The 26,427-nt window shown below is 35.9% G+C and overlaps 1 protein-coding gene across 8 annotated transcripts in view; it reads right to left on the reverse strand.

Moving 5' to 3' along the window:
• The window catches only part of nrg1 (neuregulin 1), an 87,145-nt gene that overhangs the window by 44,391 nt on the left and 16,327 nt on the right, over positions 1 to 26,427 (reverse strand). Inside the window, exon 1 of one of the 8 annotated variants that reach the window (XM_048172089.1) lies at positions 1,953 to 2,221. The exons of 6 other annotated variants lie outside the window; for them this stretch is intronic. In XM_048172089.1, the coding sequence (XP_048028046.1) occupies positions 1,953 to 2,049 (97 nt within the window). In that variant the 5' untranslated portion in view covers positions 2,050 to 2,221. Of the gene's footprint in view, positions 1 to 1,952; positions 2,222 to 26,427 lie in introns of those variants that run through there. One more of the 8 variants, XM_048172097.1, reaches the window with a different exon arrangement.

The following is a 26,427-nucleotide window of genomic DNA, read 5'->3' on the forward strand; positions in this document are numbered from 1 at the left end:
TTAATAACAAGAATCTTTTGCATAGCAGTGATGACAGCAATACAGACAGACCTGCTTCATTCTTGTAGAAACCTCTTCTGGGACACCTATTGGGTTTCCTTACATAGAGATGTCAGCAGAGACAATCTACTTAGCGAGTTATGTACGTGTAACATATTTGAACCTGATAAAATCATGGACAGATAACAGTGAATAACATTATTTCTGTTTCCTCGCAATCTCAGGGTCCAGGCTGCTGCCCGTCCAGCTGTTTCTTTATGTCATGGACGTGTTCCCTTTGGGGAAACTCCTACACAGTTTTTTAGGCCACAAAATTGAGTCGGATCAGGGTCCACATTCCAGTAGACAGAGTGAAGAATTCCATGATCTAATATGAGCTTCAGACAGACAGATCAGCCAGTCATCTGATTTCCCCTGCTTATATCAGAGATTTTTTTCCTAAAACTATTGTAACTAAAGGGGGAACCAAACTCCATTAGTGAAAACATCTTCATATTGTGTTTAACTAAATGATTATTATGGTGATTTACACAGATGAGCATTAACCATAGACTACTAACTACAACGAAAAAGCCCCACAATACTTTTGTCTTCATTTTAAACACTATATCTATTTTTTTATCTTTTCAAATGACATTTTCATGTTAAAGTATGCATCTGCTATCTTTCTTTGCAATAGATAAAAGTTGCTTTGATACTTTATATCTAATTGAGAGATATTCAGACATTTTTAAGGGTGAATCAAGAGTTCAGATACTTCAAACACAATAATTCCTCACGTTTATACGCATGCACGCTGGCGCCGTGCTGAAACTCAACGAACAGGACTCATTTCATATGGCTGAGATTCTTCTAAAGCTGGCATGAGCGTGTTTCAACATGAGTGCGTAACTGAATCAGTGCTAAAAGAAATCTGAATGAGTTCTTTACCAAGAGATAATTCATAGAATCTACTCGCCTAGATATTTTGCCATACATCATAAAATATATTAAAAATTAACATTAAAAAGTTGGCTATGAATGGAAGGTTCACTAACTTTCAACTCTTAATACACATAACATTAATACTTGACGTTAATAATCAATAACCAAGAGTGTGTGTTCAGTGACATATAGTGGGGCCCAAAAAATCTAAGACCACATTGAAAATCAGAGATTTAAATCTAATTTAATCTCGGAAATAAACAGTAAACTTAAGATTAAAAAACATGAGATACATTCTGAATTTGGCTGCCATTGAAGCTCATTGGATCATCCAAAATCATGCTGGAGAACATGATCTTCAGGTATAGTCCATGAAGCTTCAGTACTGCTTTACATTAAAGTAAAGGAGATGCACCAAACTCTGAGAACTTCTCAAATTGTTATGCTAATAAATGTCATTTGCAAATGTAAAATTTCACTGTAAGAAATACCACCTAATTCAACTTAACAACTTAAGTTCGGTTGCTGCCTTAAATTTATAAAGTATAATCAAAATGGGCTCATTTCAACTCTTTAAAAATCTTGCCTACTTGAATTGTTTCTAAATTTAAAAAATCGAATTGTTTAAATTACTTTGATAAGTTAAAGTAATAGAAAAACATGACTTATTTTTCATTTCATTTTTTACAGCGTTTAAAGGAATGTTGGATCCTGCTGTACTATCTGAACTCCAGAAGCATCTGCAATTTAAGCAGCCGGTGTGATAAACGGGAAAACCTCTCCATTAAGTCACCAGACCGGTGGGTCATGTTAATGGTTACAAACATTTCTGCCCTTTTTTGCTTGACAGAGTCACAAGCGATCAAATGACATACTGGATTGCAACAATTATAACCTGAAAGCGCAGCTCACGAGTAAAGAGAGCTGCGCTCAGAAACTATCGAAATCTAGTCAATAGTCAAGCTGCCAATCCATTCACACCACCTGAAAACACACATTTCCCACACCTCAACAGAGCAGCAGTTTACCTTGCGGGGAGTTGTCGGACTTGTTTGATCTCTCAGAGCCCTTATCCTTTTTCTTTTCACCACTTTTTCCTTCTTTACTTGCTTTTTTCTCAGACATGATGTCCTTTAGATATGTGTTTTCTCCGCTCCGTTCAGCTGTCAGTCAGTCAAAGTTGTGCGCGTGGTGCGAGCGTGGACTCCCTCCAGCCAACTGTAGGACAGAAACTCTGCCCTGTCTGCATGTGTGTTTTACTGAGGCAGAGAGGCGGGATCAACTCAGATTTCCGCGTGGCCTACGTTACAGCAGAGTTTGCTGTACGAATCAGTGTGCACTTCTTTATTTATAAATTAGTAACGGACGCTGTGTTGGTGTATTTAAGCCCCTTTGAAGACTTCCTAATATTTGAAGACAGGAATCAAATTCAGCTCTAATGGTCTCCTAATTGATGTGTATAAACAGTTTGTCACATGGGTGCTGTCATATACTGTACTCATAAACAGTGATTGAACTAAGTACTGTGAAATGTGTCATAATAACTAAATACTCTGCAGTAATTGGAGAAGACAATCAATGGAGAAATACTATACACACATAATTCTCTCACACATTCTTCTTTGGATGTGACGACACATCGCTGACATAAGCATGGCACGCTTGACAAGACCAGACATGCTTGATTTCAGTTCCTGCTGTTGTCACGGTTTGATGTGGGTCTGTGGTCTTGTTTGACGTGACGTGTGGGACAAATGTAAGGATACACTAACCAAGAAGATCATTCCAATACTCCTGCCATCCACACCGAAACTGGAGCTTTACACTGGTGATACGTTCAAAAGAAATATGTTGAACAACAGCAGATCTGACTGCTAATATAATAAATATAATATAATATAATATAATATAATATAATATAATATAATATAATATAATATAATATAATATAATATAATATAATATAATATAATATAATATAATATAATATAATATAATATAATATAATATAATGTCTAAAAATCTTTAAAATAAGACAAATGACTCGCTGGTATCCTAAGCAAATCCTAAATATAAAACTCTATGGTTTTAAAATAAAAATATGACTACTGATTGAACTCCAGTTACTGACACATGAGGGAGTGAATAACAATTCAGGAAATATGCTTATGAAAGTGGTAAAATTATATGTTGGTTAACTGAGTGCACCTAAAATTAAAAAATAAATAAATAAATAAATAAAACAAACAAACAAATAAAACAAACAAACATCTGTTTTCATACAGGATAACAGACCTTGTCTGCTAGTCCATATAATGTCATTCATTATCCTTAGGGATGCACCAATATTAAAAATCTGGCTGATAATTATTTTCATATTATGGCTGATAAATGGCATTATTCAAAAATTCCCTTATTTTATTAAATTAATAATAAAATATTGATAAAATGTAAAATAAAGCTACAAGTAGTTTATACAACTACAAGTGAATTTAGCCATTACAGCATGTACAGTATGGAAATGGATATTCATTTGGAGATTTGCTAAAGATTACATTTAACAGTGTTATTATATTATTTTCAAAGACTTTGAGCGAGTGTTAAATACAGCAAAGGAAATCTACATGTACAAACAGAACAAATTAGTCTGTACAATTAAATACTTAATCTCAACATGCATCCAATACACACTGTGTATCTGTAATATCCGCCTATAATCGATGCCCATTCATAAAAAAATATATATAAATACTTGTTTAAGAATAAAGTATATTTATTTTTGTTAGTCGAGCAGTCCTTTTTAAAATGTTAGCAGAATTAAATGTTTGAATGTCAATGTTTAAATTAGTGCTTATTGACATAAATGTATGTTGAGTGTCTTTGCTGATTAATATTGGTAAGTAGGAATGCCTTAGTCTTTTTTATGCTCTTTAGCTTATCAGTTGAATTTCTTCTGTGTTATGTTTATTTTAGGACATATTTCTTGTTTTAAAAATATTTTGGCTGGGATGATTGAAATCAGATCTGAGATCAGTTTGAGGCATAAAAGGCGGTAAGAATGTTTAATTTACAGTGGTAACTTCAAACACGCTACCCTCACAAATCCAGTCCTGAGCCATTTCCTTCAGCACAAGCACTGGCACGTCATGTCAAACAGGTAACGCTTCAAAGTTAGTCCTTGGTTCTGTTTAATTCGAACCTTTCAGTTTCACCCAGTGGGTGTTGAATGAAACTCACCCCTTCAGGTAGACGCAACACAGTCATTCTGAGAGTCTCCTTGAGGTGGGTGGGGTCGGGTGGATCGAGGAAATCCAGGACTCCTTCGTTTACAAAGGCTGATGTGTCACAGATACAGTTACAGTTAAGGATACGGTTAAGTGAGAAGAATGTGTGGGCTTCAATAGACTGGAGCAAGCCATTGCAGACCTGCGATCCAGTGCATGCGGAGCATGTGTGAACACAGCGAGTGCTCATCCAACGGGATCAGTCCCAGCGAATAGAGACAGACTCCACTTATTGAGTCAAACAGGACGTCAGTGACAGGAAGGAATCTCAAATAGCTATTCATTAGAAACTAGCACATTCCATTATACCAAATCAAATCATTTTGATATTCTTTGTGCAAAAAAATTATATTTTTTCTGTTTACAAAAAAAAACCTATGAATTTTCCCATAACAGAGTTGAACTATTGATGAGGTCAATATAAGTGTAAAGATAATGAAATATCTGCAGAATACTGACTAAAAGAAAAGCGTACTGTTTGAACCACAAAAAAAAAAAAAAAAAAAAGTATTATTTTTCAAGGATGAAAAAACAGCATAACAGAGTTGAACTATTGAGACTGATGAAGCCAATATATGTTTGACCCTCTGGTGCTCTTTGGTCATTTTTGAAAGAGGTTACTTCATCGGAATGGTATGACACTTGGTAAAGGTTTTGGCACTTGCTATGTGAACATGGACATGGACATGATTCAAAAAGGGTAAATGGTTCTGAAAAATTGTCATACTTGTACTCCTCATGGTCAAAACTGACTGTAATGGAAATAATGGAAAACAAATTTCATCTACTGGAAAATTTTGGTATAGTGCTCAAACAAAATCTTACTGAACGCTCATTTTTTGAGATATCAACCTAAAATTTGGAACACAACTTGTTTAGATTTAGCTTGGATTTTCTTGCATGTTTTGGAAAATATGTATTTCATATAAAAACTGAAAATAATATTTTTGTGCATTTTTTATAATAAACATAAATTTCTATAACTTTTTTTAAAGTTCACTTTTTAAACTTTTTTTTCCACAATAATCTGCCCAAAGACTAAGACTTAAGTTGGATATTTCATTTTCAGGTGAATGTTGAAAACATGAATAAATGGATTGCATAAATATAATTTAGTACCATAAAATCCCCTAAAATACAAAATAAATAAAAAAATCCATTATCAAACTAAAATATAGTACATTCATTTTATTAGAAATAAAATTAAGAAAAAAAAAATGACCACCACGCGAGCAGCACCAGAGGGTTAAGGATTATGAAATATCTACAGAATACAGACTAAAAGAGAAGCATACCTCTGTTTGAAAAACACAAAACATCTTATTTTTTTCAAGGGTGAAAACAACATAACAGGTTTGAACAAAAAGTGAAGATTTCTCCAAAAACATTTTTTGGAAAAAAAAAAAAAAAAAAAAAAAAAAGGTATAATGCAAGCATGATATTTCATTTCTAATAAAAGTGAAATATTGGTAGAAATCTATGTGACTCATTAAAATGCAATCTGAGTATAAATAATGTAAGTTCAGCTTCCTGCCACCTATTTCACATGAGCATTTGGGAATCTTACCATAGTAATTGCTATTTATCATATATGTCACAGCTTCCTTTATTACGGGCACTATTACTCAGAAACATTATGGTGAAAATCACAACATTTGGATATGGGGTCCCTTCCCGTTTGCAAAAAGCTTAAAAATATGATTCATGTTACAAAACAGTGTTGTAGATACACGCTTGCGTTGCTCAATGCTGTCGTTTCCTTTAAACAATAATTGACAAAGATACGTAATTGGTGACTTTTATTCACCTACGCCATGTCTTTTTGAACAAACAATTTATAGTAGTGGGTTCAAGGCACTTAGGAAACCTCAACTTTCCAGAGAACTTTTCTGAGAAATCGCAGACTTTCCGTGAGTACAATCTGTATAAACATGACGCCTACATATAAAGCGTACGACCCAACAACCCCTCCTCAACGCAAAACAAGCTATTGACCATCCCTCCACACTCCGAGATCCATTAGATCCGTTAATACAGCACCCATGAAATCATTTTTGCAATCACCATAACTCTCACTTTTTTTTCTGCTGTTGAGGTGTCATTCTGCGTCTTGAACAATGACTGTACAGACAGCAGGATTACGCCTTTAATGCTTAGGTCATGACGATCATGGCAAAAGTTTTTGTTAAAAAAATAGCCTAGGAGAAAGAAAAGTAAAATTCAGACATTTAGGAAGGACATTCAACACAAAACACTACAGACGTCACAAAAGAGTCTCTTTTTAAGGTCCTTTTCCTTTCTGTGAGTTTCTAGGAGGGGCAAAGTCTGAACCTACAGCCTGTTTGAACTTGAATAGATCAGAACATTATCCAAAATGTTCACTGACTGCTCTCCCCTTATTTATTTGGGCTTTGTTGTCTTGGATACACACTACCCCTTTTGGTCACATTTCTAGAGTTGTTATTTCCGCAATAACCAAACTGAAACACCTATAGACAGTCTGGTGTAGCAAAAGATTTGATATAACAGCATTTCACATGCTTCAACAGTGGTCTAATATGGACTGCAGTAGATCTTGTCTATTGTACCTCCTATGTTTATAGTTATTTATATATTTTATATCATCATCTAGCCCTGCGAGTACTGCAAACCAATTTCACATCACTCACTCCATTTGTTTTCTTACAGAAAAGCACCTTTGATGAAGTAAATATTTTTTGAATTGTGCATGTGGGTGTTGAATGCAATAGAGGCAATTTGCAGGTGTATGTTTTACATTGCCATAAAAGGTCATCAAAACCAAAAAAAAAAATGACAAAAACTATAATTATACGAGCGTAATGTAAATATTATGATTTGTGTGAAAGCTAGCGTAAAACACAAGCCCTGTGTTTGATGCGCTGAAGATTCTAAGATGAAAAGGGCGAATCATGAAGACAGCCTTCTCTCGGTTTCTCATCCAGATGTCCAGCACGCTGTGTGTACTGCTCATAATGGACTGTTTTTATTCAGCATTTTTGAAAGTGAAGTTGTTTGGGTTGTTTAATAAACAGCTGTAACTGAAGGAAGAGCGCACTCAACAAAGCCCAACCTGAGCACAACTCACACAGGCACAAACTACACAAGCCTGTGCCAGTGCTTTTGGTGGCCTTTTTACTTCAGTGGCAGTGCTATCATACACCGCATGCTATCATCAGTTATTGACATTTGATTAACATTAGCTACATCTGATCAAATGACCTCAAATCTTCATGGATCAAGAAAAAGTGCATAAAGACAAACATGAAATATTTTATGAAAATGTTGCTATTATACATTTCATTCTAAAAGTCGCAATTTGAGCCTCATTACACTGTTTATATTAAAATAAAATGGAAAACATAAACAGAAGAGTCACTGAGGAGTCAGCGAGATGTTAACGCAAGCAAAGGTGAATCATCCAGCTGATGTTTAAAGCAGATCACATCTTGTGTGTCATGTGACGCTAAATTCCTGCAGGCAATATATCTTATTTGCAGTTCATGCAGGTTAACACCGTATAGAATGTGTTATTAATAATGTGTTATGACTTTATTGCATACTTACACAGTTTCACCTAGTGATATAAATAGTGGAATATAAAAGGCACTTTGTATTTAGTAACTGAATAGTCATTTTGTACATAGATACAATCAAGCTGCTCTATGAGATGTGATTGTTTAAAATAGAATAGTAAAAAAAAAAATGAAAGAACGTTGACTTCTCGAAAGGAACGGACTACGACACACACCCTTGACGGCATCGGTTCTGACTTTGTTCACACAGGCACTTGGAAATGTTACAAGTGTCTAATGTCAGGATCAATTTTCTGACCCCGGGGGGTCGTGAGACATCGAAGGCGGGGTCGCAAGATGATTTCCAGAAATAAAAAAAAAAAAAACATTTTTTTTTTTAAATGATTAGAAATAGCATATTTTATCAATAATTGTAACAAAATACTAAAAATAGTAGTTCAATTAAAAACAAAAACCATGCAAATAATAATAAAAAAAAGCTATCAACCTTTCGATTTTCCTTCCTGAACATGCTGACCGGGAGCAACACAAAAGTCTTGCCGTTTCAGAGATACTCTGACCCAATCGCCTTGCCATAACAATTTGGCACTTGTCAAAGTCGCTCGGATCTTTATTCCTGCCCATTTCTCCTGCATCCAACATGTATCCAGACCTTAATATGTGGCAGATATTATTAATATTAATATATTATATTAATATAATATATTAATATTTCAGTATATAATATATATATATATATATATATATATATATATATATATATATATATATATATATATATATATATATGGTAGAAGAAGGTCGCCTGGTCTGATGAGTCACGTTTTGGCACCAGGGTGCACTGTGGAACAACAACAAGCCGGTGGAGGGTGTGTGATGCTCTGGGCAATGTTCTGCGGGGAGACCCTGTATCCAGCCATTCATGTGGACATAAATTTGAGACGTGCCACCTATTCAAACACTGTTGCAGACCAGGTACAGCCCTTCATGAAAACAGTGTTCCCTGGTGGAAGTGGCCTCTTTCAGCAGGATAATGCACACATTGTTCAGAAATGGTTTGAGGAACATGATGAAGAGTTCAAGGTGTTGCCCTGGCCTCCAAATTCTCCAGAGCTCAATCCAATTGGGCATCTGTGGGATGTGCTTTTATCAGACCCAATCAAATGGCAAAAGCCAGGCAAAATAAGTATTTAGATCACTTCTGAAAGTGTCCATACTTGAGGATTTTATAGATAAGGGCAGTACATTCCAAAATGCAGAAGCTGCAACAGTAAAGACAAACATAAAAGTCAAACTAATTATTGACAAATTAGCCTGACAGTTCAAACAATAAAGCAGTATTGTAGATCAGTCTGTGGCACTGCTCAGGTGTTACGAGAGCCCAGGTTGTTCTGATAGTGGCCTTCAGCTCTTCTGCATTGTTGGGTCTGGCATATCGCATCTTCCTCTTCACAATACTCCATAGATTTTCTGGGGTTAAGGTCAGGCGAGTTTGCTAGCCAATTAAGAACAGGGATACCATGGTCCTTAAACCAGGTACTGGTAGCTTTGGCACTGTGTGCAGGTGCCAAGTCCTGAAGTCTAAAACTTCCTGGTATATGGCTGCATTGACCTTGGACCTCAGAAAACACAGTGGACCAACACCAGCAGATGACATGGCACCCCAAACCATCACTGACTGTGGAAACTTTACACTGGACCTCTAGCAACGTGGATTGTGTGCCTCTCATCTCTTCCTCCAGACTCTGGGACCCTGATTTCCAAAAGAAATGCAAAATTTACTTTCATCAGAGAACATAACTTTGGACCACTCAGCAGCAGTCCAGTCCTTTTTGTCTTTAGATGCTTTTGATGCTGTCTGTTGTTCAAGAGTGGCTTGACACAAGGAATGCGACAGCTGAAACCCATGTCTTGCATACGTCTGTGCGTAGTGGTTCTTGAAGCACTGACTCCAGCTGCAGTCCACTCTTTGTGAATCTCCCCCACATTTTTGAATGGGTTTTGTTTCACAATCCTCTCCAGGGTGCGGTTATCCCTATTGCTTGTATACTTTTTTCTACCACATCTTTTCCTTCCCTTCGCCTCTCTATTAATGTGCTTGGACACAGAGCTCTGTGAACAGCCAGCCTCTTTTGCAATGACCTTTTGTGTCTTGCCCTCCTTGTGCAAGGTGTCAATGGTCGTCTTTTGGACAACTGTCAAGTCAGCAGTCTTCCCCATGATTGTGTAGCCTACAGAACATTCATTCATTCAATATTGAACCTTTTCACAATATTCTAATTTTCTGTGATTTTCCTTAGTTGTCAATTATAATCATCAAAATGAAAAGAAATAAACATTTGAAATATATCAGTGTGTGTGTAATGAATGAATTTAATATACAAGTTTCACTTTTTTAACTGAATTAGTGAAATAAATAAACTTTTTGATGATATTCTAATTATATGACCAGCACCTGTATATAGACAAAACAAGTCAATCCTGTTTCATATGTTCCACGTTAAAGATTTTTTTTTTCCATTTTTCACGTCTTTTGCTTGATTAGTCAAAAGGAGCAGTTGATGTCAATATTTTATTAAAAGGTCCAGTCTGTTATTGGGGTATGAGGGGTCGGTCCATCAACACCTGTATCTGTATATTCCCCAGGAGTCTGTGAGCAGATTTTACTGTTACAGCCTTATACATGAACAAAACCAGCCAAACCCTTCTACAATACTGCTTTATTGTTTGAACTGTCAGGCTAATTTGTCAATGTTTTCTTTCATTTTATGATTAATTACATTTTTTCTTCATATGAACAAAGGTTAAGTTGCTGACATGAAGTGTTTATACTGCCATAAAACACACCAAAAATCGGTAACATTTACAATAAGGTCTCATTTGTAGACATTAGTTAATGCATTAGTTTACATGAAACAGCATTCATTAATCTTTGTCAAAGGGCTAGTTCACCCAACAATGAATTTTCTTTCAATAATAACCCTCATGTCTTTCCAAACCCATAAGACCTTTGTTCATATTTGGAACACAAATTAAGATATTTTTGATAAAATCCGAGAGTTTTTTTTAATAATGAGTAGGCGTTCTGACGTACATGGAAGCCTGCACCATCTATACAATGTAAACTGCATAGGAGACTGACAGGGGAGAGACAAAATTGTTGAATAAAGTTGTTATTTTTGTTTCATTTTTGCACACAAAAAGAATTCTCATTGCTTCATAACATTAAGGGTAAACCACAGTAGCCACATTAACTATTTTAACAATGTCTTTATTACTTTTCTGGACCTTGAATGTGGTTCTTGAATTTCGTTGCTTTCTATAAGGGATAAAAAAAAACCTTGAATTTCATAAAAAATATCTTATTTTGTGTTCCAAAGATGAATGAAGGTCTTACAGATGTGGAACGACATGAGGGTGAGTAATTAATGAAAGAAATTTAATTTTTGGGTGAACTAACCCTTTAATGTTAGTTAATGAAAATACAAATGCTCAGTTTGTTCAAGGTTAGTTCAAAGTGCATTAATGTTTTACTTTTAATAACTTACTTTTTTACTTATACTTTTGTTTGTGTTTTTGTGTGTTTTACTTTTTTAACTTTAACTTTTAATTTTAAATATTAGTAAATGTAGAAATTAATATTAACTAAGATTAATAAACACTGCACAAGTATTACAAGATGGGTACATTCAATAATATTTGTTATAGTCCAGATGACTGTGATTGTGGTTTTGTATTACTATTGCTGCTGTATTATAACAAGCAAATACATTATTATTTATTAGATAACAGAAATAGATCTTGATCTTAAAGCAATAGACAAAGTTATTCTTACTGAATATAAGGTAGGAATGATATTTTTACAGTTGTGGTACTTTTGCACCCTCATTGAAGGTAACATATCTCGGAGCATCACAAAAAGTGATCTGAGTACAATTTGCTTTCACACTTAATGGGTCAGCCATAGTTTTGCTGCATGTGTCCATCATTTTCTCTAACCTGCCACTCATCTCACTAGTTAAATGAGTAAGTTTACAGTCATTTACTGCAATAAATTAATTCAACCTCTACCTATAATAAACTAAGTCAACTGTGTATCCTATATGAGTTCACTGTAAATCATAAACATCACAAACAGCAAACATTTAGGCAGATAATGTAAATTATCTCAAGATGGAAAAACACAAAGACAGTTTTGAAAGGAGGTCTTTAAAAGCTTAACTCAGTTCATTTTAATTTTGAGTTGATGTTACTTATATCAACCAGATATACATCCAGTGATACATCCATCCTAAAATGAACTCCTTACCTTCCCCACCTGTTGGATCATTTAGTTTTCACTCAGATATACTGCGCATCCTCTTGAAACATAATGTGGACAAACGTAAACAGCAGAAGAAGCCAAACAGATTAAAACCCACCACCTGCGCTTTCTCATCATGAGATGGTAATGTGTGTATTACTAAGCTACAGAAGAGGCGGATGGGTGACTTACAACAGGATATGACCTTCAAACAAACCCACTCACCCCTGAGGAAACATCCAGTAATCTTCAGATTAACTTCAGTGCTTCGCTTACAACCCTCCCTGATGACAATATAAGATGAAAGACAACCAAACAAACCTAAAACCTGGAAATAGAGCATTTAATAAACACCCTTAAAGTAACTGCTCATTCACTCAACTCAAAATAGTCCTGATATAAACCATCCTAGATTCAAATCCACTCTGACAGACAATTTAGCCTTTTGCCATCGACTAAAATTGCTACTCTATTCTAGTGGATGTATAACAGGAGAGGAACCAAACTGGTTCCATTTTAGTAAATGATTTCATGGACTTGCGCTGATTAACAACCTCAAAGCTAAACATGCTTAACCTATAAAATGCCTGCTTGTATGTGTTAAATGCAACAGAGGTTATAGTCATTTAAGTGTATAAAACCCATGATGTGTCAGGATTATTGTTCTAATTCAATAAAACAGAAAGAAACCCCCCAATTTTAACTTTTCATTCTTAATAACCCCTATGGGGGTCCATTACCCCCGCCTTCACAATCTCGCCCTGCCCTGGCCCAACTCTTCCTCCTCCTCCTCAATCCAAAAACAGCATTTTCTGTTTTTTTGGCCTGTGGCATCTATTTATAGAGACATTAGAAAGCATGAGTTCATTATTTTTCTTCCTGATAGGACTGAAGGGTGTTTCCATTGTCCTGCCTGGAGACGTGGGTGAAACAGCAGATTAGAGGGCATTCACTGAACACATCTCCACCAATATCATCTGTTTTAAACAGATCTGTATGAAAGGAGGTCAAACAAACAGCTCTCTCCATGTACTCTTGTCGTGAACGTCACAGTGATATCAGTCAAGATTTGTTCTGGACATTTCCATTGCACTTTCCCTATTATTTGCGGTGTATAACAATAATGCTATGTATGCTTTAAATGGCAAATTAATGACTTTCTCAATCTCGCTGTACAGGGGTCAATGATGTGATGGTCATTTTTTTGGTCCAAAGGCCTTAATAATAAAAAAAAAAAAAAAAAAAAAAAAAAAAAGATATGACATCCAAAGTATGTAAGGTATAGTACAAATAGATCTAGGTTTTAATTATATTTTGCTACATATAAAGATATTTTAAAGATTTTGAAGTGTCAAAAGGTCATTCAGTTTAACAGTCCAAAGGCCAATACAGCCATTTCATTTGTGATTAAAATATCTTAAGATGTAACAAATGTATATGTATATATATAGTAGTCAAAATTTGAAGTGGATCAAAAAAGTTCATCAAAGTTGTCCTAAGAAGAAGGTTTTAGGACAACTTTGATGAAAGGTTTTGATCCACTTCAATATATATATATATATATATATATATATATATATATATATATATATATATATATATATATATATATATATATATATATATTGAAGTGGATCAAAACCTTTCATCAAAGTTGTCCTAAAACCTTCTTCTTAGGACAACTTTGATGAAAGGTTTTGATCCACTTCAAAATATATATATATATATATATATATATATATATATATATATATATATATATATATATATATATATATATATATATACTTTGATGAAAGGTTTTGATCCACTTCAAAATATATATATATATATATATATATATATATATATATATATATATATATATATATATATGTATAAAATTATTATATATATATATATATATTTTTTATTATTATTTTTTTTTTCCTGGCATGATTTTATAACAGAATATATCAACATAGTGCAAATTGCTATTATAATTGTGTGTTTGTGTGTAGACGTCATTGCTTTGTTATGAGAAAGAATTAGAGCCTGACCAATATGGGTTTTTGGGGGCCGATACCGATATTAGGAAGTAAAAAAAGTCCGATATCGATATATAGGTCGATATTTTTTTTTGTGTATATTATAGTTCAGTTTGGACACACTTACTATTTGTGTGTCCAGACCTTTTTGACTGGTACTGTATATTGAATACTAGGGGTGGAACGGTTCAGATTTCTCATGTTTCGGTTTGTATCAGTTTTAGTGTCACAGTTTCGGTACAGTTCAGTATGTGCTATGTTCAGTAAAAAAATAGGACAATTGTCAAATAAAGATAAAGAAAATAAAAACAAATAATCTAACTACAAGAAACAGCACAAATAAATACATGAGAGCTAAGATACAAATAAAATAAACAATGCTTTACAGGTTTTTCAGGTATCTAACAGCTTTCAGGTACAGAAATTGAATAAAGTAATCAAATATACAATAACATTGAATATAAACTTATTTTATTTTAGCTATATAAAAGCTATTCAGTCAAGAGTGATTTCTTTGTGCTTTGTCGTTCGATTAACATAAAAACACAGAGAGAAGGAATATTAGACTGCTTTCCCTTTGAAACATAATTCAAAGATCCAGTACACTGATAAACATGCGTTGTCTGCCTCGTTTTAGGCCAGTGGTCTCAAACTCAATTCCTGGAGGGCCACAGCTCTGCACAGTTTTGCTGCAACCCTAATCAAACACACCTGATCCAGTTAATCAAGGTCTTCAGGATTACTAGAAACTTCCAAGCAGGTGTGAGTTGGAGCTGGTTGGAGCTAAATTGTGCAGAGCCGTGGCCCTCCAGGAACTGAGTTTGAGACCACCGTTTTAGACATAACCTACTATGTTTCTTAGGATACTCGCTAAGATGGGCATGTTGACATAATTTTTGTGTGAATTTGTCAGTTTAGGTGCAAGACTTGAAAGAGAATTTGCGCAAGAGTATTTGCGCGCTGTGACACGGCTCTACATGAATGTGCTTCGGATGAGTACACACACACACACAAACACACAAAAATGTCCTCACAGCACGCATAAGCTCTCTTTTGCATCTTATGATTGAATGTTTAAATTGGCAAGGTTTAAATGAGTTAGTTTAAACACAGATTGCAACGTGAGATGTTCAGTGGCCTGTTGCATGAAGCTAGTTGAACAAACTCTGAGTTTCAACTCAGGTTTAATCTCAGGTTTGCGATTAACTCTGAAGCATGTGCACCTGAAAGTATGACACGTGCGGCAAACAGCCAATCACAGAACATGCAGAGCGTCCGATTGATTCACTTCTTGCGGGAGAGCCGCGCAATTCACTTCTCTTCTGAAGATGAAGAGATCGTTATGAAAAATATCATGAAATTAAATGCATTTACAAGGCAGGAATAAACACTGTTGCAGGGAAAGTTTGAGAAGACAGCTGAAAGAAAATATCTGACTATATCAATGCATATGAATCAAAGAAATATGCCTAATAATTTATAATATAATTATTTATATTATATTTACAAAGAGCTCAAATGAATAAGCTTAATTTGTTTAAAAGCTTTATATGTCGATGCATGTATTATATTTATATAAATTTAAAAGCAAAGTTAAATATTAATTGTCAAGTAATATAATAATTAAATGAATATACTATTATATGAATTATACATAATTAATAAATATAATATAAATATAATAAATAATTAGCAGCAAAAGATGAGCACTTTGTCACTAAAATGTTTTCACTATAAACTGCTTTAATTTGGAGCGAGAGATACAGGGGGAGTGGCTTTATTGCATCAGATACGTGTCACTTTACTCACAGCTGATTGGTCCAGTTTGGGTTTACGATCTCTAAACCAGAATAAAACCTCCTCCGGAGCAGGTTAGCCATGTAGCGTAAATTACCATAGCAATGAAACCCGCTAACAAACAATCCACCTTTATAAGTCCGAAAAACTAATCTTGAATTTACATGGGTAGAAACTGAAATCGGCTTTGTGCAACAGGCCACAGGTCTCACCCGGGAGATGACGGTGTAAATGATTGGTCATAGAGCTTTCGGCATGTCATTGAACATTTGTTTAAAACGAGTGACTGTTTTGTCCATGTTCTTTTGATCATCGCTGTTGTAACGTATTGGGAAACTAGAATGCATATCCATCGAATGAAACATATATTAGCCAAATCCGTATGTCTGTTTTACACGTTGTTTTCAACAAACCATATTATAGATGCGTCGTCAGATTTGGGATGAACCGCGGTGCAAGCCTATTGAATACCATGTATACATAAACAGAATATATATACACATAAAAACATTTTTTGTAATGATCACTCAAATGTGGTGATCAAACACTTGTACTTCTACGTGATAAACATAGGCCTATGTAATGAAAGCAGGGTATTTATTTCTGGTAATCAAATGAACATGCAGAACATGAGGATCATATTTAAAGGTGCTCTAAGCGATCCTGGGTGGAGTAACTTCCTGTTGACGTTCGTAGTGTTGTCAAACAAAACAGAGGCTAGCTAGACCCTCCCTCCTCCTCCCCCTCCCCTCCGTGCTTCCTGAAACAGTCATGAACGCGCATTTAAAATCATTCTTGTCGGTTATTGGCTGGAGCATGTTTATTATGTTTTGTGGTCCAGGCTGCACCAGGTAGTTTTTTGTTGCCGTTTTTGGAGCTTGTGGCGACTACAGAGACTGTGTTTTTTTACAGTGTGTTCAGGGGACAGGCAGCTAGCGGATAGTGAGGAGATGTTTGCTGTATGTGACAAAAAATGTTTTGGCCTAAAAACGCGTGAGATCACTTAGAGCACCTTTAAATAGTATTTTTGCAGTTTAAAGTCTGCATGAACCAGAAGTTGCAAACGACTTTTCTCCAGTGTTGTGACGTATTTCCAAGTGAAACGGAATATTGAATAGAGGGCAGTTTTACTTCAGCGCTCCTCCTCTACATCTCTCGCTCATAGCAGACTAACAGTTGGAGAGGGGTGGTTTAAGCGATTTCAACCCAAGCTGTCAAACTGATGTCATCAGAGAAGGGGCACCGTTGCAGAGGGGAGGAGTAAGGGTGTTCGATTCCACTGTGGGAGTCGATGGAATCGACTCCTCGACTCCATTTACCGTACATCAAAACAGCGTCATAAATAAGCCAAGATGGCAGTCCACACACTTAATTTATTTTTCCCCGACGAGAGGCCTTAAAATCCCCTCATTAAAACAACACACGTTTAGCGAGACTGTCCAAATTAGTCCAATTTAGAGATGACTTGAGTACTATCAATGTTGCTAATTGCGATACCTAATTTTATCGAGAGAAAAGTCACGAAAAACATCTGTGGTCGAATATTATGTCAGAATTAAATAAACGAGAAAGCAGGGATTCTTTAATGAATTCATATGGTCGAGGGATGACGCTAAACGCACATGATCATTGTCTTAAAAGTGCTTGGACACGAAAGTTAAAGATACTAAAATTAATACAGTACATAAAAACTGCATACAATAATGTACACTTATTAATGTGTTTATTGTTAATGTGAGTTTTTTTAATTATTTTTATGTATGGTTAGTTTAATGAACACTGTTAACTATGGAAAATCAAATCTATATTTATTGCAATAATATAAGGTACCATATCAATACTAAAGCTGACACGGAGGTATGTATAATTACAAACTAAAGTCACTACGACTGTTATCTGTTTCTAAAGTAAGCTAAATGTATGTGACAAAGTTTCTGCGACAGCTCTCTGATGCGATTCGTCAGTGTCCGAATTCCTCGCTTCATTTCATTCACTCCTTGCTTAGTGCACTTAACCATAGACATTATGCACTTAACTGTCATGCATTATGTACCCTATGGATTCGAGAATCAGTAAACAAGTGAGCGATTCCGGACACAGCAGCAGAGTCGACACCGAGAGTCGATTCCTGTGCTGGAGTCGACCCCGACTCTGGGGCTATTCAGAGTCGAGGAATCGACTCTTTTGGAGTCGACTCCCCATCACTAGGGAGGAGCATTTTCAGATTTTGATTAGATATTATGAAGCCAAACAATTTTTTTGTGTGGATTGACTTGCACGGATGAATTGTTCACCACAAAACTAGCAATTTGAGCTAACAAAATAAATAAGGTCAATTTTGATTTCATGTTTACTTTAATATACACAGACACTAGTCTACATCGCGATTTGATTTAAGTGTTGTAACCTGTTTTATTTATTTATTCAAATTCCATATTATACAGTAAAATAAGTTTTATGACTGGATTTCGTCCGCGTTTTCTGTATCGCGGGAATCCTACTAATGTAGCAAACGAGTATGATAAGCTTGTTGTAAGAGTAAAAAATGGGGACGTCGGACATGTTTGTTTACTTTATAGCAGCGCATTTCACCAACTAGTGGCCTGTTGCACAAAACCGGTTTCAGTTTCTACCCAGGTAAGTTCAAGATTAGTTTGAGTAAACTCTGGTTTTTCGGGTTTATGAAGGTGGATTGTTTGTTAGCGGGTTTCATTGCTATGGTAATTTACACTACATGGCTAACAGTGATGCGCGGATCAATGTATAAACAACCCGCACCCGACCGACGTTTTCAACTAACCCGCCCGCAACTCGGACCGCAAAAAAAAAAAAGAAAGAAAATATTGTACCCGACCCGCTTCCTTACCCGCATTTTTTAAAAGTAGTAAATGCTCATCATAGCGTCATTGGGCCATATTTGGAAAAGTGTGACAGCCCTTAGGAGCGCAAACTGTTCTTTTTCTGAATGCTGTATGATATAGCCTAGTGTTATGTAATAAAAGCTTGATTTATTCATTTATTTCGTTTCATTTTCTTAACAATTGAGATGCTGCATGTGTTTATAGAGTCTAATCGAAGTGTGCGTCTCTCCCCCGACTTTCCCAACAAAAATCCCGCCCCCTCTCAGAAAATGCATTACTGAGCTATATGCGTTTAAAAGTAGCCTATTAAAATGGTGCAATGGCTCAGTTCGTCGTGTTAGGAAATCGGGCATTTTGTCCCGCGTCAGCATTTATTCAAAAGTTAATAACGCTCAACATTAATAATGTTACTATTTCATTCTTTCATTATTTCGGCAAATGTCTCCCACACTTTGCTCTTTCTATTTGTGTATTTGTGGAGCTTCCACTCCCCAGTCTTCACCTTTTCTCTTGCCGCCTCCATCTCTACCTGCAGTCTGAGCTCGTGCGTCATCTTCGCGCAAGTTGTTCAGCCAATAAAGTCTAGGCCTATGTATTTCATAGAAAATTGTGTCTAGTACTATATAAATTACAAAGGTTTAATTGGCATCTTTATTTCAAACGACCCGACCGACCGCGACCCGAATATCATTAAAAATATTTTTGGATGACTCGTAACCGCGGGTGACCGCAGGCACCCTCTCATTTTGGATCAACCCGCGCATCATTGATGGCTAACCTGCTCCGGAGGAGGTTTTATTCTTGGTTAGAGATCGCAAACCCAAACTGGACCAATCAGCTGTGAGTAAAGTGACACGTATCTGATGCAATAAAGCCACTCCCCCTGTATCTCTCGCTCCAAATTAAAGCTGTTTATAGTGAAAACATTTCAGAGACAAAATTGCTCATATTTTGCTACTAATTATTTATTATATTTATATTATATGAATTAATTATGTATAATTCATTATGATAGTATATTCATATAATTATATTAATTGACAATTAATATTAAACTTTGCTTTTAATTTGATATAAATATAATACATGCATCGACATATAAAGCTTTTAAACAAATTAAGCTTATGCGTATTCGTTTAAGCTCTTTGTGAAACTAATATAAATTATTATATTATAAATTATTAGGCATATTTCTTTGATTCATATGCATTAATATAGTCAGATGTTTTCTTTCAGCTGTCTTCTCAAACTTTCACTGCAACAGTGTTTATTCCTGCCTTGTAAATGCATTTAATTTCATGATATTTTTCATAACGATCTCTTAATCTTCAGAAGAGAAGTGAATTTTGCGGCTCTCTCGCGAGAAGTGAATCAAATGGACGTTCTGCATGTTCTGTGATTGGCTGTTTGCCGTACACATCACTTTCAGGTGCACATGCTTCAGTTAATCACAAACTCTGGATTAAACCTGAGTTGACAGAGAAAGTTTATACCAAGTGTTATGCAACAGCTGATCCTGATCTAAACCAGTTTGGATTTATCTAGATTTGTCAACTCTAAACCTACTCTGTTCAACTAGCTTCATGCAACAGGCCACAGGTGACAATGTAGCGCTAAATCAACATTCAACAGACTCAAGCTACCACAGCACCGCAGTCTATTGGACTGCAGAAAGATACTAACTTTTCAATCTGCTACGTTAACTGACTGTACTGACAAACTATGCTAATTTAGGATATGTGATGTGAGCGATTTGATATGCATGAGTGACATGGCAGTTTTAAGGGACGGGGCTAATGTTATATTGGATGAACTTACATTGAAAAAGGAAACTTATAGGGGGGGCACATTGTTTATAAACTTACCAGTAAGTTATGTATTTCACAAACTAGTTAGCAATTTACCGTTAGGACAGCGCTTTGACTGTCATGAAGACACTGCTTGACTGCTTGCCGCTGCCCGAACAAGAGACCTCTTTACTAAAGTGAAAGGGTTGGCTGGTGCCAGTAACAAACAATGGAGTGCGCTCTGCTGGACAAACTGCGTAATCACACTATTTACAACCATTTTATCTGCGTTATATGATCTGTAAAAATACGTTCATATCGGTGGCATATCGGCGCCATATTACGCCGATGCAGATATAACGACAACAGGCTCATATCAGCTGATAAAATCGGCAAAACTATATATTGGTCGGGCTCTAGAAAAAATGTCTGGAAAAATTAATTTCATTGATGTCATTCGAAGTAACCAATATAAAGGGACCAGTTTGGATCAGGTCATGCGATCAATATCATGTGACAGGATGTGACATCATTCAGACACCTGCAAAGGACCACATGGTCATAAAGCAAAGTAACTAACTCTCTTTTAAAGCAGAACTAAGTAACTTTTTTTATCTTCATAAATAATTTTTTAAGTCCTTACGATGGTTAATTGACTTGTAGTGGTGTGTTTGAGGCGAGCACTAACCCCCTCTGGCACGTCTACGCCAGAAAACAGCACTTGCAAGTTGAGCTGCACCGACCCGACACAATCTCGCCTTATGTTCACGTTCACGCGAGAGTGACAAAATGCTTTACGGTAATTCTAAAACAATGTATATATTATGACTTTATAAAACAATTTCGAAAAATTACCCACCTCCATCGAGATTTCTTGTACTGTATTTGCAAAACTACTGCGCTGGTGAGCGTTGTAGTCCAGAGCTGCACTTGGAGTATTTACAACAGTGTGATTCACTGAAGGAACCTGTAGGGGGAGCTTCGCAAATCTTACTGAGTTACGCTTTAACTATTTGAAAAATTCATGTTTTCACTTGCTCATATACAAGTCCCGAAACATCAGGTCATTTGGTACAACTGCATCGTTAATACTTTTGATCTTTTATTTAAAAAATCTAAAATCTTCAAAAGCTTGGTTTTGTGTTCAGTGACCCATTTTTGTGTTGATTTTGTTGTTTGTTTTGGATCATTGTCCTGATGGAAGATCTAATCACGACCCATTATATGACTTCTAACAGGGATAGTCAGGTTTTGATTTTTTATCTGTTTATCTGTTATCTTTTTAAAGGGTATGATTAATTGTGAGCAGTGTGTATTAGAGAAGAACCTTTCTCTCATAATGAGACTTTCCCTCCATTTAAAATTATTATTCTCAAATGAAAGGTTGGATTTTTGTAGATTTTTTTAAATAAAAGATCAAAAGTATTAACAATGCGGATTTATTTTCACAGCCTTCTTTGGTCATATTTACCAAGGGTATGAACAATTTTGAGTACGACTGTAGTATTAAGTGAAAATGGTGACATTCATTTCCCAGAAAAGTCACAAGATGAAAAAGCTGAAACTGTAAAGGGGACATATATAAACAATAGGATGACTAAAAGTAAGTGATTTAAAATTTCAAAAGGTTTTATTCACTTTTTTAAAGTTCATTGTTGTGTGGCTCTTAAAAAAAATTATTTGGGACCTGTTTTTCCCCCTATAGGAGCCAATGGCTCCTTAATGATTTTTTTTGTCTGGAGCCCTGTAATCTCATTGTTAAAGGTGCCATAGAATTGAAAATTGAATTTACCTTAGCATAGTTGAATAACAAGAGTTCAGTACATGGAAATGAAATACAGTGAGTCTCAAACACCATTGTTTCCTCCTTCTTATGTAAATCTCATTTGTTTAAAAGACCTCCGAAGAACAGGCGAATCTCTATATAACACCGACTGTGACGCAACAGTTGGGATCATTAATATGTACGCCCCCCAATATTTGCATATGCCAGCCCATGTTCAAGGCATTAGACAAGGTAGTATTAACGTCTGGAGCTGTGCACAGCCGAGTCATCAGACGTTATGCAGGTAAGCAAGCAAGGACAACAACAAAAAATGGCAGATGGAGCAATAATAACTGACATGATCCATGATAACATGATATTTTAGTGATATTTGTAAATTGTCTTTCTAAATGTTTTGTTAGCATGTTGCTAATGTACTGTTAAATGTGGTTCAAGTTACCATAGTTTCTTACTGTATTCACGGAGACAAGAGCCATCATTATTTTCATTTTTAAACACTTGCAGTCTGTATAATTCATAAACAACTTCATTCTTTATAAATCTCTCCAACAGTGTGTAATGTTAGCTTTAGCCTGTTAGCCACGGAGCGTAGCCTCAAACTCATTCAGAATCAAATGTAAACATCCAAATAAATACCATACTTTACATGATCAGATATGCTGCATGACAAACACTTTGTAAAGATCCATTTTGAGGGTTATATTAGCTGTGTGAACTTTGTTTATGCAATGTATTATAGAGTCGCGATCTCGGGGGCGGGGAGAGCGAGCATTTAAAGGGGAAGCACGCTGAATCGGTAAAACGCTAAAAAAAAGCACACTAAAAAAAATCTTTGGGGTATTTTGAGCTGAAACTTCAGACACACATTCAGGGGACACCTTAGACTTACATCTTGTGAAAAAGCATTCTATGGCACCTTTAACACTTAATAAAACTTCAAAATTAATTATATCTCCATTATGGTTTTTTTACACTTTTAAAAACCTTAATCGTCTGTAGACTTTTTGTTTGTTTGTTTTTGAAAGTTTATGTGGATATGTTTGGAGGTTCAAACATCTCTGAATGACCAAGATAAAGACTGAATGAGGCCCATTTGTATTCATCAGTAAACCCTTACTACTATGGGTTTAGATCAGAAGTGTTAGCAAGAGAAGACAGTACCCTCTGCTGGAAGCACTGAGCAACAGATCAAGATACGGATGTATATGAGCTGATGCCACTGTACATTATGCAAGAAAGGAGCACTGATCTTATGACAGATATTTTAGTGTTCAAACTGATCTAAAATAAGTTAGTTGAGGCCCAGTACAGCATTTTTGGGCCATATGCTTACAGTGTTATTGAACTAATCAAAAAATATTAAAGGAGCTGTATGTAAGAAATCTATTTTAATTAATCATAAAATGGCCCTGATGTGTCACTAGACATTAAGAAATCATGTTCATTTCAAATACTTATATCACTGACAAAAGTAGTCCGGCCAGGATATTGTCATTTAAAAAGTGGACTTGCAGCCCTCAACTGATGTTGATGTTGTCATTTTGTGTTTTGGCCTGACGCGCCTCCCTCCACCTATCTACCAATCACGAAGTCAGTAGTGTTTCGGGATCCGTGTTGCCAGCTTTGCTGTAACCTACCCTAACTCCAGTCGGATAAAAATGTCTAATGTTACTAAATCAAAAAGACCTCGTTATAATTCAGAAATTCGTCGTGACAAAGTCCGAAATAAAACCAGAATTTGTATTGGAGATGCTTTTGAAAGATGGAGACGGCTGAAAACGGAGAAGAATTTGAACACAGACGGCAACGTTGCTAATTTTCTCCTGGACAGGTAAAATTCAGCTTGGCTAACTTGTACTTGATGTCAAAGGACATTTCATATATTCATGACAGTCGAACAAAGTTATGCATGTTTGTGCAAAGTAACATAACGTTAGCTCACATGGACGTATGCTCTGTCATTATGCTGAGACGCTGAGGAAAACAACATTAGCACGCCCATTACGGCAATTTGAATCGTAATTGAGACAGTAGCCCAATGTTACCTCAGTAAAAATGATTCGTCATTTGTTTTTCACGTATATCGTGGACTAAGTTACACATGCTGCAAGTTGACCTGTATGACCATTGCTAATGTAATTTAGTTACTCTAACAATATTTTCTGATGGAACTGAAAACAACCCTGTGATAGCCATTGGTGATATTGAATATGTCCCGCGTTATAATTGCTGTGGCAAATGTTTTGGTTATTTGTTAGCCTACTTATGATAAAAACTTACTGTGTACGTCTGTTCGTCTGTTCGTCACTTGCCATTGGAAGCTCATTGAAGCAGCCTACGTTTCTGCTGAATCCTGCAGCTCATCTGGCAACCTCGAGTCAGGGGGTAGGGTGAGAGGATACACCGCTCTACAGTATTTTTATAGTGATTGCAGTACCAGTTTAGGCCACAATCCTACATACAGCTCCTTTAAATATTGTTTTCTGTAAATCTGAAACAAAATATAAGGTAATACTTTATTTTACAGTGCCATAGTTACATGTTACTACATGTACTTATTATAGTAATAACAGTAAATTATGCATAACTACAAGTAACTAACCCTAAACCAAACCCTAACCGTAACTCTATAGTACGCACATGTAGTTAATTAATAGTACTCAGTACGGCACTGTAAAATAAAGTGTAAACAAATATAAATATTAGATGATAAACTTAAATGAAAGTTACAAATGTTGCATGGTACCTCCCTGAAATAAATATGTTTAAGCTGAAGTACTAAAATTACTAAAACTAAGCTAAATAGAAAATTCAAGCTAAAACAATAAATACTATAATAATTATCAAATAGTGTTATTTATACACTATTTACATCAAGCAAGCAAAAAAAAAAAAAAAAAAATAGCATAAATAAAACTTAGCTAGTCTTAATCGTTTATAGTAATGTTAATGTTTCAGCTGTTTCAGATTCTGTCTTCTTTTGGACAGAAGAAAAAGCAAACCATTAACTGTAGATGTAAATCAAACAATTGTTAGGTTTCAGGGCTGTTCTTAGGCACATGGATGAAGTATTTGCCACAGGGATATTGTGCAGTATGTACTTACAGCTGCACAGCACTCATTTAACAACAAAAACCGCAAAGACTTTAGGGAATGAAGTGCCTGAGAAGTCCGATGCATCCACAGCTGCCACACACAGAAGGAGAGAGACTTTGAGTCAATATGCACATTAACAATCACTGGCCCATTAGAGCATGAGCTACTGTGATTACTCCTGCCCAGGAAATGTGCTGCTTACAGTTTCAGAGGTTTCACAGCCAGATAGTACCTTCATTTCAATGGGTTTCCAATTTGAACAGATAGAGGTCTCATCGCATTTATATGTGTACCAGTGTCATTGTCAAACGGAAGTCCATGACGTCACACCCATGAGCATTAAAGGGCATCCGAGTTACACATCACCAACTCTTTTGTCTGAAGGAGATGCGCAGACAAGCCTGAGGTATGGCAGCGAGACTAACTATGCCATTCCTGCCTCACTAGGCTGGGGATGTGCACAAACATAGTGGGCATAGCATAAGGTGACTCTACGAATTACTCAGCCAGAGTCAGAAGCGTGTCAACCTCATGGGCGCATCCCATGTGACTCATATGATGGTGCTACTATGCTCTACAGCAAGGGAAGTCCTGGTTGTTACACCTTCCACCCTCCCTTGCGGGTCAGGCCTCAGCCCTATACAACCCTAAGAGCAGAGTTCTAAGGGGAAAATACCCATCATAGCCTCATCTATGTCAGGCATATCTTACCATATCGTATCTTATCTTAGCAGCTTAACGAAGGGAGCATTTCCAACTACAACCCTCAGAGACCTATAGAAGCCCCTCACCCAAGGGTAAAAGAAAACTAATATCAATCACAAGAGATTTTTAGAAAATATATAGTAAATTTTCAGTTTCCTCTGCTGACTCGTTTGTAAGACGTGAGATGTAAATAAACATACGCACATCCTAAGATGTAAAAGGGTACGTAAATATACGCATGATGGCACTGCAATTGTGCACAAGGTCTTTTTGAGTCTTTTTCTGGTCTACACCACCCCTTTC

Source organism: Megalobrama amblycephala, linkage group LG2, assembly GCF_018812025.1.
Source record: "Megalobrama amblycephala isolate DHTTF-2021 linkage group LG2, ASM1881202v1, whole genome shotgun sequence".
NCBI lineage: Eukaryota > Metazoa > Chordata > Actinopteri > Cypriniformes > Xenocyprididae > Megalobrama > Megalobrama amblycephala.